The 20,000-nt window shown below is 44.3% G+C and overlaps 1 protein-coding gene and 1 long non-coding RNA gene across 2 annotated transcripts in view; both read right to left on the bottom strand.

Moving 5' to 3' along the window:
• The window catches only part of LOC120063471 (tight junction protein ZO-2-like), a 120,751-nt gene that overhangs the window by 16,887 nt on the left and 83,864 nt on the right, over positions 1 to 20,000 (bottom strand). The window contains exons 9-14 of the mRNA XM_039013853.1: positions 16,140 to 16,288; positions 15,827 to 15,890; positions 12,065 to 12,215; positions 11,863 to 11,971; positions 5,868 to 6,087; positions 4,478 to 4,662 (exon numbers count right to left, since the gene is read on the bottom strand). Coding sequence (XP_038869781.1) covers positions 4,478 to 4,662; positions 5,868 to 6,087; positions 11,863 to 11,971; positions 12,065 to 12,215; positions 15,827 to 15,890; positions 16,140 to 16,288 — 878 coding nt within the window. The remainder of the gene's footprint in view (positions 1 to 4,477; positions 4,663 to 5,867; positions 6,088 to 11,862; positions 11,972 to 12,064; positions 12,216 to 15,826; positions 15,891 to 16,139; positions 16,289 to 20,000) is intronic.
• Positions 18,824 to 20,000, bottom strand: part of LOC120063472 — a 2,024-nt gene continuing 847 nt past the window's right edge. Inside the window, exon 3 of the long non-coding RNA XR_005478509.1 lies at positions 18,824 to 19,016. This is a non-coding gene — a long non-coding RNA (uncharacterized LOC120063472). The remainder of the gene's footprint in view (positions 19,017 to 20,000) is intronic.

The following is a 20,000-nucleotide window of genomic DNA, read 5'->3' as shown; positions in this document are numbered from 1 at the left end:
GAGAGAGAGAGAGAGAGAGAACAAACAACAACACGAAGAGTTATCTATCCAAAACGGAGAATTGTGGATAAATCACTTCTCCAATCTGTTTGGCCCTATAACAAAGAATAAACAGCAAAAACATTTAAATTACAAATCTTATAATCAACTATTTAAGACTACCAGAACCCACTCGATTCTCCAATTACAATGAATGAACTATAGGACAAAATACAAACCCTCCAACCCAAAAAGGCCTGTGGTGTTGATGGTATCCTGCATGAAATGATAAAATATACAGACCACAAATTCCAATTGGCTATTGGCTATACTCAAACTCTTTAACATCATCCTCAGCTCTGTCATCTACCCCAACAGACCACGTATTCATACTGCACACCCTAATTGACAAACAAACAAAAAAGGCAAAGTCTTCTCATGCTTTGTTGACTTCAAAAAAGCTTTCGACTCAATTTCAGTCTGTTATACAAAACAAGTGGTGTTGTGAGAAAAACATATAACAATATAAAATCCATGTACAGAACAAACAAGTGTGCAAAAAACACATTTCTTTCCTCAAGGCCGTGGGGTGAGACAGGGATGCAGCTTAAGCCCCACCCTCTTCAACATATATCAACGAATTGGCGAGGGCACTAGAACAGTCTGCAGCACCCGGCCTCACCCTACTAGAACCTGAAGTCAAATGTCTACTGTTTGCTGATGATCTGGTGCTTCTGAGGAGGCCACTGGGGAGGCCCCATCCACAAAGTATTAAAATACAGAGAGGTGTTGGTAAAGGTATATTGTCCTGCTAACAGCCCATAATGGGCTATTATAATACTGTACATGGTGTCCAGGTCAGGATAACCAAAACATTTCTTTATTAAAGACTATCAAAAAGAATGTTGGTATGTATTTATTTTGATCCAAAGCCACGAATGAGTGAGTCATTCAACTTTATGTAGGTGCCGGGGCTATATGACTGTGCCATCAACTTGATATAACGATATTTTGGAGGTTATTTCGTTTTTTTTTTAAACGAAAGTGAGCGATTGTAATCTGAATAAACGCCAAAACTGACATTTCAACCAATCACTGCCGGTTGTGATACAGCCAACCTAACTAAGAAATACATTTGACGATATAATTCACCCCTTACCATCCTTTTAGGCAAGTCTATTGTCCAGCTACCTGCTAATAGCCATAATGGCGCTGTACAACGTGACCGTGTGTGTTTGAAAGAGCATTTTCCAGTAAGCAACAATTTGTCTACCTTCATTAGACAACTTTGTTCCAACATTTCTGTAATTCAGTGATATTTATTCCCATAGTAATTTGAAAGAGTATTTTTATAATTATTTTATTAACGAAAGCATAAAGATGCCATTATTAGTTACATTATTTTAGTTTGAACGTGCAGACTGGCACTAATAACAGCAGGAACGTTTCCCTAGTCAGCGCCATTATTAGTGCAATGCCCCTTAAAGTGTTGCTCTGTGCTACCCAGTGTGGCGGGGTGGGGGTCCACCCCCTCCCCTTCCTTCTCCTCCCTTCCCCATGGGCTAACTCTGTTTCCTGTGCGCGGCTCTGCGGCACATCCCGTACCCCCTGCCCTCGTGCCTTGAACCTCGCACGCTTTCAGTGGATACAGCTGGAGAATCCCACTGTGCGTCACTCAGGAGCCATGACCAATATATATTGTCCTGCTAATAGCAGGGTTAATAATATATCTATGAGCATATCCAAGGGGCTTTTATATCATTCTAAATTAATAATAATAATCGCTTCGTTAAAAATTAACAATATTTTGGAGATTATTTTGTTTTCAAATAACGTAAAAGGAGCGAGAAAAAGGCCATTCTTGAACATGGGGTGAGACATTGTTACTAATTTGTAAATAAAGCCAGTTTGTTATTTAGAATGATTCATTTCTGTTTTTAAAGGGAGAGAAACCAAAAATCTACAGTCATCTCATGGGTCTCGTAGTTGAGGCATGCACAGGTATTGAACCAGCATCTGTAGCAACACAGCTTGCACTGCTATGCAGTCTCTTAGACCACTGCGCCACTCAGGCGCTGTACAACGTGACGGTCGGGAGAGGCTACAGCAAGATCAAAATAATCCAAACAAAATAAAATAATAAAAACCTTAGTGTAACAACAGTTTTATTAGTAAGTAATACTGAAGTCGTGCAGAATTATCCATTTCTATTTAGGTTTATGTCGCCCATTCATTGTCAGTTAGAGACACAGTAGGACTCAAAAGCATAATCAGTGCTCTAACTCCCCCTTGTGGTGGTCTGGAGCAATGAAGTGGTGACGCAGGGTACCGTACTAAACCACAAATGACCTCTAAGTCCCACAGCATAATCACAAACTTTTAGTGGAGCAACCACAACCTCAAAACAACATGACTATTAGTGGGTCTACCATGCACAACGTTAGGGGTATAAAAGTGTGTGGCTAGAGGGGCCAACAGTGTCTGATAGGGGAAACAATACAGTTGTAGCCCAGGCCCATTGAAGCTGTGTCTCAGTCCAGTCTCAGTCCAGTCTCAGTCCAGTCTCAGTCCTGTCTCAGTCCTGTCTCAGTCCTGTCTCAGTCCTGTCTCAGTCCTGTCTCAGTCCTGTCTCAGTCCTGTCTCAGTCCTGTCTCAGTCATAGAACAGCCCAGTCTGCTTGACTGAAACAACAGCAGAGGGAGAGCAACTGCTTTAATACATTCCTGTCCTTCGTTTCATAGATACACTCCTCTTCCTCCTGTTCTACCCTTCTGTCCAGTTATCTCCTTCTAATGTCACATTCCATTCTTCTGTAACCTTGTCTTTCTCCTCTTTGGCATTCCCTTCCTCTCTCCTTTCCATCTCCTCCCGTCGTCTCTCTCTTTTCATCAACTTTCTCTCGCCACCTTCCTGTATCCTCTCCAGAACGGAGTAGCTCCTGTCTGACCCGTTGACATGCCCTCTCTGAGGACCACTCTCCTCTCACCCTCTCCCCCCTCATTCTCCCCTCACCCTCTCACCTCGCCTCCCCCACATTCTCCCCTCCCCCTCGCCCACCCACCTCACCCTCCAACCTCCTCGTTCTCCCCTGTGGTGTGTATTTCCTGTGTTTAGCGTGACAACCATCTTTCTCTCACTGCACCCCCCACCCCCCACCCCTTCCTGTGTGTGTGTTGTTTCCTGTCTGTTTCCCAATGCAGGCCTGCTTTTCTATCACCCCTCCTCTCCTCAATGATATACTTCTCCTCAACTTCCCCCTCTCCTCTCCTCAATGATATACTTCTCCTCAACTTCCTCCTCTCCTCTCCTCAATGATATACTTCCCCTCAACTTCCCCCTCTCCTCTCCTCAATGATATACTTCTCCTCAACTTCCCCCTCTCCTCTCCTCAATGATATACTTCTCCTCAACTTCCTCCTCTCCTCTCCTCAATGCTATACTTCTCCTCAACTTCCCCCTCTCCTCTCCTCAATGCTATACCTCTCCTCAATGATATACTTCTCCTCAACTTCCCCCTCTCCTCTATGATATACTTCTCCTCAACTTCCCCCTCTCCTCTCCTCAATGCTATACTTCTCCTCAACTTCCCCCTCTCCTCTCCTCAATGATATACTTCTCCTCAACTTCCCCCTCTTCTCTCCTCAATGATATACTTCTCCTCAACTTCCCCCTCTCCTCTCCTCAATGATATACTTCTCCTCAACTTCCCCCTCTCCTCTCCTCAATGATATACTTCTCCTCAACTTCCCCCTCTCCTCTATGATATACTTCTCCTCAACTTCCCCCTCTCCTCTCCTCAATGCTATACTTCTCCTCAACTTCCCCCTCTCCTCTCCTCAATGATATACTTCTCCTCAACTTCCCCCTCTCCTCTCCTCAATGATATACTTCTCCTCAACTTCCCCCTCTCCTCTCCTCAATGATATACTTCTCAACTTCCTCCTCTCCTCAATGATATACTTACCCTCAACTGTCCCTTCCTTTCTCCTTCCTCTCTTCTCTTCTCCCCTGTCCCCCCTCTCTTGTCCCCTTTCTCTTCGCTCTTCTCCCTCTCCTCTCTTCTCCCTCATTTACCTCTCCTTCTCCTCTCTTCTCTCCACTCTCCTCCCAACCCCCTCTCTTCTCCCCTTTCTCTTCGCTCTTCTCCCTCTCCTCTCTTCTCCCTCATTTCCATCTCCCTCTCCTCTCCCCCTCTCTCCTCTCCCTCTCTTTTCCCTCACTTCTCTCCCTCTCTCCTCTTCTCCCTTTTCTCTCCTCCCTCTCTTCTCTCTTCCCTCTCTTCTCCTCCCTGTGTCTTCTCCCTCCCTCTCATCTCCTCCCCCCTCTCCTCTCTTCTCCCTCTCCTCTCATTTCCCTTCTCCTCTCTCCTACCTCCCCTCTCCTCTTCTCTCCTATCCTCTACCTCCTCTCCTCTCCTCTCCTCTCCTCTCCTCTCCTCTCCTCTCCTCTCCTCTCCTCTCTTATTTCTTGTGTCGTTTCCTTAGAATGTCAGACCCACCCTCTCGGAGCACGACTCTCTCGTACGCGGGGAAGCGTGTGGCGACGGGCGTAGCACTGACGTCCTCTCTGCTCTTCCTCAGCTCCTTTCTCTTGGCTGCCCTTTGGCCCCGCAGACGCCAGAAGTCAGCCCGGTCCGTCCCAGCGGCCTTCTGGGAGTTCTGGACACTCGCCATCTGGTCAGCCCTGGGAGGGAGGGAGGGAGGGGGGAGAGAGAGAGACCGACAGACAGAGAGTATGACCATATTAGAGACACATATTTCCCTCAGATTACACAGATCCACAAAGAACTTGAAAACAAAACAAATTTGATAAACTCCCATATCTACTGGGTGAAATTCCACAGTGTGCCATCACAGCAGCAAGATTTGTGACCTGATGCCACAAGAAAAGGGCAACCAGTGAAGAACAAACACCATTGTAAATAAAACACATTTATCTTTATTTATTTTCTCTTTTTTACTTTAACTATTTGCACATCGTTACAACACTGTATATATACATAATTTGACATTTGAAATGTCTTTATTCTTTGAGTGTAATATTTACTGTTTACTTTTTATTGTTTATTTCACTTTTGTTTATCCATTTCACTTGCTTTGGCAATGTAAACATATATTTCCCATGCCAATAAAGCCCCTTGAATTGAATTGAGAGAGAGAGAGAGAGAGAGAGAGAGAGAGAGAGAGAGAGAGAGGGCATGAAAGAGACAGGGAGAGAGAGAGAGACATTTGGTGAGACGGGTCAGAACAGAAGAGAGCAGAAAGTGATGAGAGATGAGGAGTGATGAGAGATGAGGAGTGATGAGAGATGAGGAGTGATGAGAGATGAGGAGAGATGAGAGATGAGGAGAGATGAGGAGTGATGAGAGATGAGGAGTGTGAGTACCTGTGCTGTGTGTTTTGGCTTTCGTGCCCTTGTGGATTGCGCAGATGATTACGGGTCTCGTCCCGTGTGGTATCATTGTGCGCGTGTGTTATTTATTCGAGGTACTCCTCGCTCTTTTGTTTGGGTTTCAACCCCGTGTTTTTACACGGCACGCCGTAAATGAGGTACAATAACAAACGATTACGCATTCCTGCGTCTGTCTCCAGAATCTCTTCATACCAACGTGACAGAGAGAGATGGTCCTGATGTGACTGAACACTCCCCTAACAGTCAACTGATGGCCAGGGAATCTTATCTGTCCTCGAAAAGTTACTATAGCTGGGCCAAATCCTAACTTCAGAAACTCTCATTTAGTTTCCTCCCAGTTCATCGCACCTGCTCTAGTTAGGGGTGATTACCTGTTCATTATGGATGGTGCCTTAGGGATGATTACCTGTTCATTACAGATGATGCCTTAGGGATGATTACCTGTTCATTATGGATGATCCCTTAGGGATGTTTACCTGCTCTTGTTGGGGATGATGCCCTTCTCTAGCAGCTGTTTGTCCTTGCCGGTGCGAATGGCCAGCCAGTTGCCCAGCTTGCCGTCGTAGAGAGTGTCCACCACCTTAAAGATCTCCCCTCTGGAGAAAGCCAGGCTCTGGGGAGCCTCCCGCTCATACTCAAAATGAGTCCTGATAAAGAAGGAGTCCCCACGACCAGACACCAGGATGTCATTGTAGACTGGAGAAAGGGAGGGAGAAAGAGAGAGGAGGGGAGTGAGGGGATAAGGGAGAGAGGGCGAGGAAAAGAGAAGAGGGAGGGGATAAGGGAGAGGAGGAGAGAGAGAGGGAGGGAGAACGAGAAAGGAGGGGAGGGAGGGGATAAGGGAGAGAGGGCGAGGAAAAGAGAAAGAGAGGAGGGGATAAGGGAGAGAGGGCGAGGAAAAGAGAAAGAGAGGAGGAGATAAGGAAGAGAGGGCGAGGAAAAGAGAAAGAGAGAGGAGGGGATAAGGGAGAGAGGGCGAGGAAAAGAGAAAGAAAGGAGGGAGGGGATAAGGGAGAGAGGGCGAGGAAAAGAGAAAGAGAGGAGGGGAGGGGATAAGGGAGAGAGAGAGAGAGAGAGAGAGAGAGTGAGTGGAGAGAGAAAGTGAGTGTAGAGAGAGATCCAGATCTCAGGGAATTAGACCCAAGTTCTCAATTGGTACAAAATATATAGAGTACAGTACACACTACAATTACTGAGGTTTAAATATATAGAGTACTGTACACACTACAATCACTTAGGTTTAAATATATAGAGTACAGTATACACTACAATTACTGAGGTTTAAATATATAGAGTACTGTACACACTACAATCACTTAGGTTTAAATATATAGAGTACTGTACACACTACAATTACTGAGGTTTAAATATATAGAGTACTGTACACACTACAATTACTGAGGTTTAAATATAGAGTACTGTACACACTACAATCACTTAGGTTTAAATATATAGAGTACTGTACACACTACAATTACTGAGGTTTAAATATATAGAGTACTGTACACACTACAATTACTGAGGTTTAAATATATAGAGTACTGTACACACTACAATCACTTAGGTTTAAATATATAGAGTACTGTACACACTACAATTACTTAGGTTTAAAAATAAGCTCAACTGGACACCTTAATGAGGCAGTGAATGAACTGAGAGAGAAAGCACGCAGGGCATTCTACGCCATTAAAAAGCAAATTCAAATACCTATTAAAATTTGGCTAAAACTAATTGAATATGTCATTGAACCAATTGCACTTTATGGCAGCGAGGTGTGGAGTCCACTTGCAAAACAAGATTTCACCAAATGGGACAAACACCCCATTGAAACCCTGCATGCAGAGTTCTGTAAGATTCTCCTACATGTCCAGAGGAAAACTACAAACAATGCATGCAGGGCAGAATTAGGCCAATATCAACTAATAATAAAAACTCAAAAAACAGCAATTAAGTTTTGGAAACATCTAAAATACAGTGACCCCCTCTCATATCTTTACCTAGCCCTGCAATACCAAGAGTTGAGCAAAGAAAAGAGTCCCCTCATCCAGCTGGTCCTGGGGCTGAGTTCACAAACCTGTTCTACTAACACACTGAAGCCTCAGGACCAGAACAACCAATCAATCAGGATAAACCAAATTACAACACAGTCAAAACAAAACTACATTGCTTATTGGGAAACACAAGCACAAACACAAAGCAAAATGCAGTGCTATCTGGCCCTAAATCGACAGTACACCGTGGCTAAATATTTGACCATGGTTACTAATCAAAACCTTAGAAAAACCTTGACAAAGTACAGGCTCAGTGAGCACAGCCTTGCCATTGAGAAGGGTAGACACAGGAAAACCTGGCTCCCTGTAGAGGAAAGGCTGTGCAACCACTGCACAACAGCAGAACCTGAGACGGAGCTGCATTTCCTGACAAAATGTCAAAAATATAAAACAATTAGAGAGTGTCATTTCCCCAAATTTGAAACCCTTATTCAAGGTTTCAAAGACCTCTCTGATGAGGATAGGCTACCCGTCCTGTTGGGGGAGGATGCAGAGAGCTGTGGGTTGGCAGCGCACTACATTGCTGCCTGCCATAAGTTGAGGGACAGTGTCTGTCATTCTGCTGTCAGTGTGTGTGTGTGTGTGTGTGTGTGTGTGCGCAGTTAGAGAGAACAAGATTTGGTGTGGTTCCAAATTCAGTAGTGCTCCTACAGCTCTCCCCTAACAACCCAGCTCGCCCGTCTGTCCGTCTGCCCGTCTGCCCGTCTGTCCGTCTGTCTGTAGATGAGGCCCCCTGTACCTCACACAGACAGGATGAGTCCCACATAGCAACCTAGTGCAGTACTTTTGATCCCCTGGTCAAAAAGTAGTGGCACTATGAAGGAAATAGGGGTCCATTTGGGACGTAACCATAGTTACAGAGATACGTCTGAGCACCAGGAGCATGTAGATAGACTAGTATACAGCACACTAGCTGACACAGTTATTACAGACACAACCCACTAACTGACAGTTATTACAGATAAACAGCACACTAGCTGACACAGTTATTACAGACACAACCCACTAACTGACAGTTATTACAGATAAACAGCACACTGACACAGTTATTACAGATAAACAGCACACTGACACAGTTATTACAGATAAACAGCACACTGACACAGTTATTACAGATAAACAGCACACTGACACAGTTATTACAGACACAACCCACTAACTGACAGTTATTACAGATAAACAGCACACTGACACAGTTATTACAGATAAACAGCACACTGACACAGTTATTACAGATAAACAGCACACTGACACAGTTATTACAGATAAACAGCACACTGACACAGTTATTACAGATAAACAGCACACTGACACAGTTATTACAGATAAACAGCACACTGACACAGTTATTACAGATAAACAGCACACTGACTGACACAGTTATTACAGATAAACAGCACACTGACACAGTTATTACAGATAAACAGCACACTGACACAGTTATTACAGATAAACAGCACACTGACTGACACAGTTATTACAGATAAACAGCACACTGACACAGTTATTACAGATAAACAGCACACTGACTGACACAGTTATTACAGATAAACAGCACACTGACACAGTTATTACAGATAAACAGCACACTGACACAGTTATTACAGATAAACAGCACACTGACACAGTTATTACAGATAAACAGCACACTGACTGACACAGTTATTACAGATAAACAGCACACTGACACAGTTATTACAGATAAACAGCACACTGACTGACACAGTTATTACAGATAAACAGCACACTGACTGACACAGTTATTACAGATAAACAGCACACTGACACAGTTATTACAGATAAACAGCACACTGACACAGTTATTACAGATAAACAGCACACTGACTGACACAGTTATTACAGATAAACAGCACACTGACTGACACAGTTATTACAGATAAACAGCACACTGACTGACACAGTTATTACAGATAAACAGCACACTGACTGACACAGTTATTACAGATAAACAGCACACTGACACAGTTATTACAGATAAACAGCACACTGACTGACACAGTTATTACAGATAAACAGCACACTGACTGACACAGTTATTACAGATAAACAGCACACTGACTGACACAGTTATTACAGATAAACAGCACACTGACACAGTTATTACAGATAAACAGCACACTGACACAGTTATTACAGATAAACAGCACACTGACACAGTTATTACAGATAAACAGCACACTGACTGACACAGTTATTACAGATAAACAGCACACTGACTGACACAGTTATTACAGATAAACAGCACACTGACACAGTTATTACAGATATACAGCACACTGACACAGTTATTACAGATAAACAGCACACTGACACAGTTATTACAGATAAACAGCACACTGACACAGTTATTACAGATTCATTGACTACATACATGAACACTAACACACGTTTCCAGACACAGTCTACAAGTTACATGTCACAATTCAGGGCAATGAGACAATGTTCTCATTCAGTAACTTGTGTGCCCCTCTGTATGTGTGTGTGTGTGTGTGTGTGTGTGTGTGTGTGTGTGTGTGTGTGTGTGTGTGTGTGTGTGTGTGTGTGTGTGTGTGTGTTGCTCTCTGTGCGTGTCTGCATGTGTGTAGTCCTGGGGTATGAACCACAGTGTTAGTGTAATGAGTAGAGAGGACAGTATGAACCACAGTGTTAGTGTAATGAGCAGAGAGGACAGTATGAACCACAGTGTTAGTGTAATGAGCAGCGAGGACAGTATGAACCACAGTGTTAGTGTAATGAGTAGAGAGGACAGTATGAACCACAGTGTTAGTGTAATGAGCAGAGAGGACAGTATGATTCACAGTGTTAGTGTAATGAGCAGCGAGGACAGTATGAACCACAGTGTTAGTGTAATGAGTAGAGAGGACAGTATGAACCACAGTGTTAGTGTAATGAGTAGAGAGGACAGTATGAACCACAGTGTTAGTGTAATGAGCAGAGAGGACAGTATGAACCACAGTGTTAGTGTAATGAGTAGAGAGGACAGTATGAACCACAGTGTTAGTGTAATGAGTAGAGAGGACAGTATGAACCACAGTGTTAGTGTAATGAGTAGAGAGGACAGTATGAACCACAGTGTTAGTGTAATGAGTAGAGAGGACAGTATGAACCACAGTGTTAGTGTAATGAGTAGAGAGGACAGTATGAACCACAGTGTTAGTGTAATGAGTAGAGAGGACAGTATGAACCACAGTGTTAGTGTAATGAGTAGAGAGGACAGTATGAACCACAGTGTTAGTGTAATGAGTAGAGAGGACAGTATGAACCACAGTGTTAGTGTAATGAGCAGAGAGGACAGTATGAACCACAGTGTTAGTGTAATGAGCAGCGAGGACAGTATGAACCACAGTGTTAGTGTAATGAGTAGAGAGGACAGTATGAACCACAGTGTTAGTGTAATGAGTAGAGAGGACAGTATGAACCACAGTGTTAGTGTAATGAGTAGAGAGGACAGTATGAACCACAGTGTTAGTGTAATGAGCAGCGAGGACAGTATGAACCACAGTGTTAGTGTAATGAGTAGAGAGGACAGTATGAACCACAGTGTTAGTGTAATGAGTAGAGAGGACAGTATGAACCACAGTGTTAGTGTAATGAGTAGAGAGGACAGTATGAACCACAGTGTTAGTGTAATGAGTAGAGAGGACAGTATGAACCACAGCTCAGGGGTTTATTCCACTGTTCACTTGAATCCTCTCATATCCTACATAAAGCACCGATTCAACTAGACTAGGGCTGCCTTCTCCCTTCCTGTCAAGCTGTTCCACATTGTTGATTTGAAACTCAGACTAAATGTCTCGTCAGGAAACATTGTATCATTTAATGAAAGTAAACATTTAGTGAACGTATCTCCCAGGCAAAGTAGGAAAAATCTAAGTATTTTTCTACTGCAATGAAATCCCATTATGTGGATAACTCTAGTGAATACTGAAGGGCAACTTAGAACTTTGGAACTTTGGGGGACCCCTAGAACAAAATGTCTAGAACCCTCCGGGGTACTATATTGGAACCTAAAACCCTAGGAAAGCCCATGGGACACAGTGAAACATGATGAAAACTCTAGAACCCTGTAGAACACTGACATGCTATGTATAACGGTAGAACCCACTAGAACTCTGGTGTGTAAGAACTCTTGAACGCTCTAGAACACTGACATGCCCTGTAAGACTCTAGAACGCTCTAGAACACTGACATGCCCTGTAAGACTCTAGAACGCTCTAGAACACTGACATGCCCTGTAAGACTCTAGAACGCTCTAGAACACTGACATGCCCTGTAAGACTCTAGAACGCTCTAGAACACTGACATGCCCTGTAAGACTCTAGAACGCTCCAGAACACAGCTGTGTAAGACTCTAGAACAGTGTGAAACAGTGTGAATGTTGAAGTGTGTAAAGCCTCACCATCAAGTTTACTCTGGGCCAGTATGGTGACGTCCTCTCCTTTAGGAATCTCCAACAGACAGAGAACAGCCTCCTCTCTCACGATGCCTCGGAATTCTACCTTGTTCACCTGCACACACACACACACACACGCTTTTACAAGTTTTGTATTGAATTCAGACGGTCAAGGCCGTTCACAGTGCCAAAGGTCAAAGGTGGTTACCTTTATGATCTGGTCTCCAGTGCGTAGGCCCTCCTCTTCGGCAGGACTGCCCTCCTGGATGCCAGCGATGAAGATGCCCACATCGTTGCCCCCCGCCAGCCTCAGACCCACACTGTCCCCCTTCTGGAAACTCACCATCACCGTGTTAGCCCTGAATGGATGGCAAGATTACAAGTGGTTCCTGCAGGATCAACTCAGTAGGTGAGATACACACAAACACACTGCAAAAAACACTCAAACTGTACAGTTTTATCTCTGTCTCTACATTCAAAGTCTCAATCATGGACACTCTTACTGACAGTTGTGGCTGCTTCGCGTGATGTAGTGTTGTCTCTACCTTCTTGCCCTTTGTGCTGTTGTCTGTGCACAATAATGTTTGTACCATGTTTTGTGCTGCTACCATGTTGTGTTGCTACCATGCAGTGTTGTCATGTGTTGCTGCCATGTTGTGTTGTCATGTGGTGTTGCTACCATGCTGTGTTGTCATGTGGTGTTGCTACCATGCTGTGTTGTCATGTGGTGTTGCTACCATGCTGTGTTGTCATGTGGTGTTGCTACCATGCTGTGTTGTCATGTTGTGTTGCTACCATGCTGTGTTGTCATGTGTTGCTGCCATGTTGTGTTGTCATGTGGTGTTGCTGCCATGCTGTGGTGTCATGTGTTGCTGCCATGTTGTGTTGTCATGTGGTGTTGCTGCCATGCTGTGGTGTCATGTGTTGCTGCCATGTTGTGTTGTCATGTGGTGTTGCTGCCATGCTGTGTTGTCATGTTGTGTTGCTACCATGCTGTGTTGTCATGTGTTGCTGCCATGTTGTGTTGTCATGTGGTGTTGCTGCCATGCTGTGGTGTCATGTGTTGCTGCCATGTTGTGTTGTCATGTGGTGTTGCTGCCATGCTGTGGTGTCATGTGTTGCTGCCATGTTGTGTTGTCATGTGGTGTTGCTACCATGCTGTGTTGTCATGTTGTGTTGCTACCATGCTGTGTTGTCATGTGTTGCTGCCATGTTGTGTTGTCATGTGGTGTTGCTACCATGCTGTGTTGTCATGTGGTGTTGCTGCCATGCTGTGGTGTCATGTGTTGCTGCCATGTTGTGTTGTCATGTGGTGTTGCTGCCATGCTGTGGTGTCATGTGTTGCTGCCATGCTGTGTTGTCATGTGTTGCTGCCATGTTGTGTTGTCATGTGGTGTTGCTGCCATGCTGTGTTGTCATGTATTGCTGCCATGTTGTGTTGTCATGTGGTGTTGCTGCCATGCTGTGTTGTCATGTGTTGCTGCCATGTTGTGTTGTCATGTGTTGCTGCCATGCTGTGTTGTCATGTGTTGCTGCCATGCTGTGTTGTCATGTGTTGCTGCCATGCTGTGTTGCTGTCTTAGGTCTCTCTTTATGTAGTGTTGTGGTGTCTCTCTTTATGTAGTGTTGTGGTGTCTCTCTTTATGTAGTGTTGTGGTGTCTCTCTTTATGTAGTGTTGTGGTGTCTCTCTTTATGTAGTGTTGTGGTGTCTCTCTTTATGTAGTGTTGTGGTGTCTCTCTTTATGTAGTGTTGTGGTGTCTCTCTTTATGTAGTGTTGTGGTGTCTCTCTTTATGTAGTGTTGTGGTGTCTCTCTTTATGTAGTGTTGTGGTGTCTCTCTTTATGTAGTGTTGTGGTGTCTCTCTTTATGTAGTGTTGTGGTGTCTCTCTTTATGTAGTGTTGTGGTGTCTCTCTTTATGTAGTGTTGTGGTGTCTCTCTTTATGTAGTGTTGTGGTGTCTCTCTTTATGTAGTGTTGTGGTGTCTCCCTTGTCATGATGTGTGTTTTGTCCAACTTTCTTTTTTTTTTTATCCCAGCCCCCGTCCCCGCAGGAGGCCTTTTGCCTTTTGGAAGGCCGTCATTGTAAATAATAATTTGTTCTTAACTGACTTGCCTAGTTAAATAAAGGTTAAATAATAAATAAATAAAAATCATTGAGTAATTCAAGTTGAAGGCCGACTGGGGTACTGCAGGCTGCCATGAGCAACGAAACTATCATTCTAACTTTTTCTGTGCATGTTTTTTAAATAATCGGTTTAAGGACATAAACTCAGCATAAAATGTCCTCTCACTGTCAACTACATTTATTTTCAGCAAACTTAACATGTGTAAATATTTGTATGAACATAACAAGATTCAACAACTGAGACATAAACTGAACAAGTTCCACAGACATGTGACTAACAGAAATGGAATAATGTGTCCCTGAACAAAGGGGGGGTCAAAATCAAAAGTAACAGTCAGTATCTAGTGTGGCCACCAGCTGCATTAAGTACTGCAGTGCATCTCCTCCTCATGGACTGCACCAGATTTGCCAGTTCTTGCTGTGAGATGTTACCCCACTCTTCCACCAAGGCACCTGCAAGTTCCCAGACATATCTGGGGGGAATGGCCCTAGCCCTCTCCATCCAATCCAACAGGTCCCAGACGTGCTCAATGGGAAATCACGCACAGAACGAGCAGTATGGCTGGTGGCATTGTCATGCTGGAGGGTCATGTCAGGATGAGCCTGCGGGAAGGGTACCACATGAGGGAGGAGGATGTCTTCCCTGTAACGCACAGCATTGAGATTGCCTGCAATGACAACAAGCCCAGTCCGATGATGCTGTGACACACCGCCCCAGACCATGACGGACCCTCCACCTCCAAATCGATCCCACTCCAGAGTACAGGCCTCGGTGTAACGCTCATTCCTTCGACTATAAACGCGAATCCGACCATCACCCCTGGTGAGACAAAACCGCGACTTCGCAGTAAAGAGCACTTTTTGCCAGTCCTGTCTGGTCCAGCAACGGTGGGTTTGTGCCCATAGACGACGTTGTTGCCAGTGATGTCTGGTGAGGACCTGCCTTACAACAGGCCTACAAGCCCTCAGTCCAGCCTCTCTCAGCCTATTGCGGACAGTCTGAGCACTGATGGAGGGATTGTGCGTTCCTGGTGTAACTCGGGCAGTTGTTGTTTCCATCCTGTACCTGTCCCGCAGGTGTGATGTTCGGATGTACCGATCCTGTGCAGGTGTTGTTACACGTGGTCTGCCACTGCGAGGACGGTCAGCTGTCCGTCCTGTCTCCCTGTTGTGCTGTCTTAGGCGTCTCCCAGTACGGACATTGCAATTTTTTGCCCTGGCCACATCTGCAGTCCTCATGCCTCCTTGCAGCATGCCTAAGGCACGTTCACGCAGATGAGCAGGGACCTTGGGCATCTTTCTTTTGGTGTTTTTCAGAGTCAGTAGAAAGGCCTCTTTAGTGTCCTAAGTTTTCATAACTGTGACCTTAATTGCCTACCGTCTGTAAGCTGCTTTTGTCTTAACGACCTTTCCACAGGTGCACGTTCATTAATTGTTTATGGTTCATTGAGCAAGCATGGGAAACAGTGTTTAAACCCTTTACCATGAAGATCTGTGAAGTTATTTGGATTTTTACGAATTATCTTTGAAAGACAGGGTCCTGAAAAAAGAGACATTTCTTTTTTTTTTGCTGAGTTTACATCTGATGTATTAGAAGCAACTATTGGTACCATGATTGTCTTAAGAATTTGTATTTATTTAAACGAAGATTGACGACAAAGATCTTAACTGACTCGCCTAGTTAAATAAAGGTTCAGTCAAATAAGAGGAATAGAGGAACACTCCTGTCTTTCTACTGCCTCTCTTCCTCTGACTCTTCCTCTTCCATATGTAACCTTTACTCAACAGTCAGGTCAGGGTTTCTTATACAAGGCAGTATAACTCTGGGCTGTGATCTACTCACCCGTAGAGCTCTTCATCCTCTGGGCTGGGGCGTAGCAGAATCTTAGGAGTGGTCTTTGCTGACGCTGGAAAATAACAAACACATATGCATTAGCACATCGAAACAAATAGTGACGGGTGAGTTCTCATCAATGACCACCCGGACTCGTTGGCTACATACTCATTCAATGAAGGACACTGTCAGGTTGAAAAGCAGCAGTCTAAAAATCTGATTACTAATGTTATAAGATTACATTTAAACAGGGCCTAGGTAGGATTTGAGGCCACTTGTTCTTGATGCATTGCAATGTGGGTAAAATATGCAGTGTGGGTACCTGGTGGCTCGTCGAGGCGTGGCGGACCCTCTGATTCCAGGTTGGCAGGGCCCGGGGCGGGGGGGTCCTGTAGAGGGGGAACCCTGAAAGGTGAGGCCATGGCAGACATCTTGGCTACCCTTGGAGAGTCTTCCAGGCTGGTTAGAGGTCTGGGTGGGAAGGACACACTGGACAGGTTGGACACAGGAACAATACCTCTACCTGACCAATAGTTTACTGGAATATCACTGGAACAGTACCTCTACCTGACCTATACCGGAACAGTACCTCTACCTGACCTATACCGGAACAGTACCTCTACCTGACCTATACCGGAACAGTACCTCTACCTGACCTATACCGGAACAGTACCTCTACCTGACCTATACTGGAACAGTACCTCTACCTGACCTATACTGGAACAGTACCTCTACCTGACCTATACTGGAACAATACTGGAACAGTACCTCTACCTGATCTATACTGGAACAGTACCTCTACCTGACCTATACTGGAACAATACTGGAACAATACCTCTACCTGACCAATACTGGAACAGTACCTGTACCTGACCTATACCTGAACAGTACCTCTACCTGACCTATACTGGAACAGTACATCTACCTGACCTATACTGGAACAATACTGGAACAATACCTCTACCTGACCAATACTGGAACAGTACCTCTACCTGATCTATACTGGAACAATCCTGGAACAGTACATCTACCTGACCTATACTGGAACAGTACCTCTACCTGACCTATACTGGAACAATACCTCTACCTGACCTATACTGGAACAATACTGGAACAGTACCTCTACCTGATCTATACTGGAACAATACTGGAACAGTACCTCTACCTGATCTATACTGGAACAATACCTCTACCTGATCTATACTGGAACAATACTGGAACAGTACCTCTACCTGATCTATACTGGAACAGTACCTCTACCTGACCTATACTGGAACAATACCTCTACCTGACCTATACTGGAACAGTACCTCTACCTGACCTATACTGGAACAATACTGGAACAGTACATCTACCTGACCTATACTGGAACAATACTGGAACAGTACCTCTAACTGACCTATACTGGAACAATACTGGAACAATACCACTACCTGACCTATACTTGAACAGTACCTCTACCTGATCTATACTGGAACAATACCTCTACCTGATCAACACTGGAACAGTACCTCTACCTGACCTATACTGGAACAATACTGGAACAGTACCTCTACCTGACCTATACTGGAACAATACTGCAACAGTAACTCTACCTGATCTATACTGGAACAATACTGGAACAGTAACTCTACCTGATCTATACTGGAACAGTACCTCTACCCGATCTATACTGGAACAGTACCTCTACCCGATCTATACTGGAACAGTACCTCTACCCGATCTATACTGGAACAGTACCTCTACCCGATCTATACTGGAACAGTACCTCTACCCGATCTATACTGGAACAGTACCTCTACCCGATCTATACTGGAACAGTACCTCTACCTGACCTATACTGGAACAGTACCTCTACCTGACCTATACTGGAACAGTACCTCTACCTGACCTATACTGGAACAATACTGGAACAGTACCTCTACCTGACCTATACTGGAACAATACCTCTACCTGACCTATACTGGAACAATACTGCAACAGTACCTCTACCGATCTATACTGGAACAATACTGGAACAGTAACTCTACCTGATCTATACTGGAACAGTACCTCTACCCGATCTATACTGGAACAGTACCTCTACCCGATCTATACTGGAACAGTACCTCTACCCGATCTATACTGGAACAGTACCTCTACCCGATCTATACTGGAACAGTACCTCTACCCGATCTATACTGGAACAGTACCTCTACCTGACCTATACTGGAACAGTACCTCTACCTGACCTATACTGGAACAGTATCTCTACCTGATCTATACTGGAACAGTACCTCTATCTGACCTATACTGGAACAATACTGGAACAGTATCTCTACCTGACCTATACTGGAACAGTACCTCTACCTGATCTATACTGGAACAGTACCTCTATCTGACCTATACTGGAACAGTACCTCTACCTGATCTATACTGGAACAATACCTCTATCTGACCTATACTGGAACAATACTGGAACAGTATCTCTACCTGACCTATACTGGAACAGTACCTCTACCTGATCTATACTGGAACAGTACCTCTATCTGACCTATACTGGAACAGTACCTCTACCTGACCTATACTGGAACAGTACCTCTACCTGACCTATACTGGAACAGTACCTCTACCTGATCTATACTGGAACAATACCTCTATCTGACCTATACTGCAACAATACTGGAACAGTACCTCTACCTGACCTATACTGGAACAGTACCTCTACCCGATCTATACTGGAACAGTACCTCTACCCGATCTATACTGGAACAGTACCTCTACCCGATCTATACTGGAACAGTACCTCTACCCGATCTATACTGGAACAGTACCTCTACCCGATCTATACTGGAACAGTACCTCTACCCGATCTATACTGGAACAGTACCTCTACCCGATCTATACTGGAACAGTACCTCTACCCGATCTATACTGGAACAGTACCTCTACCCGATCTATACTGGAACAGTACCTCTACCCGATCTATACTGGAACAGTACCTCTACCCGACCTATACTGGAACAGTACCTCTACCTGACCTATACTGGAACAGTACCTCTACCTGACCTATACTGGAACAGTACCTCTACCTGACCTATACTGGAACAGTACCTCTACCTGACCTATACTGGAACAGTATCTCTACCTGATCTATACTGGAACAGTACGTCTACCTGACCTATACTGGAACAATACTGGAACAGTATCTCTACCTGACCTATACTGGAACAGTACATCTACCTGACCTATACTGGAACAATACTGGAACAGTACCTCTACCTGATCTATACTGGAACAATACTGGAACAATACCACTACCTGACCTATACTTGAACAGTACCTCTACCTGATCTATACTGGAACAATACTGGAACAGTAACTCTACCTGATCTATACTGGAACAGTACCTCTACCCGATCTATACTGGAACAGTACCTCTACCCGATCTATACTGGAACAGTACCTCTACCCGATCTATACTGGAACAGTACCTCTACCTGATCTATACTGGAACAGTACCTCTACCTGACCTATACTGGAACAGTACCTCTACCTGACCTATACTGGAACAGTACCTCTACCTGACCTATACTGGAACAGTACCTCTACCTGACCTATACTGGAACAATACTGGAACAGTACCTATACCTTACCTATATTGGCACAATACTGGAACAGTACCTCTACCTGATCTATACTGGAACAATACTGGAACAGTACATCTACCTGACCAATACTGGAACAGTAGCTCTACCTGACCTATACTGGAACAGTAGCTCTACCTGACCTATACTGGAACAGTACATCTACCTGACCAATATTGGAACAGTACCTCTACCTGGCCTATACTGGAACAATACTGGAACAGTGCCTCTACCTGACCTATACTGGAACAATACTGGAACAGTACCTATACCTGACCTATACTGGAACAATACTGGAACAGTACCTATACCTTACCTATATTGGCACAATACTGGAACAGTACCTCTATCTGACCTATACAGGAACAGTATCTCTACCTGACCTATACTGGAACAGTACATCTACCTGACCTATACTGGAACAATACTGGAACAGTACCTCTACCTGATCTATACTGGAACAATACTGGAACAATACCACTACCTGACCTATACTAGAACAGTACCTCTACCTGATCTATACTGGAACAATACTGGAACAGTAACTGAACAATACT

This window comes from Salvelinus namaycush, chromosome 18 (assembly GCF_016432855.1).
Source record: "Salvelinus namaycush isolate Seneca chromosome 18, SaNama_1.0, whole genome shotgun sequence".
NCBI lineage: Eukaryota > Metazoa > Chordata > Actinopteri > Salmoniformes > Salmonidae > Salvelinus > Salvelinus namaycush.
The sequence above is the reverse complement of the archived record's forward strand: the minus strand, read 5'-3'. Positions and strand labels throughout refer to the sequence as shown.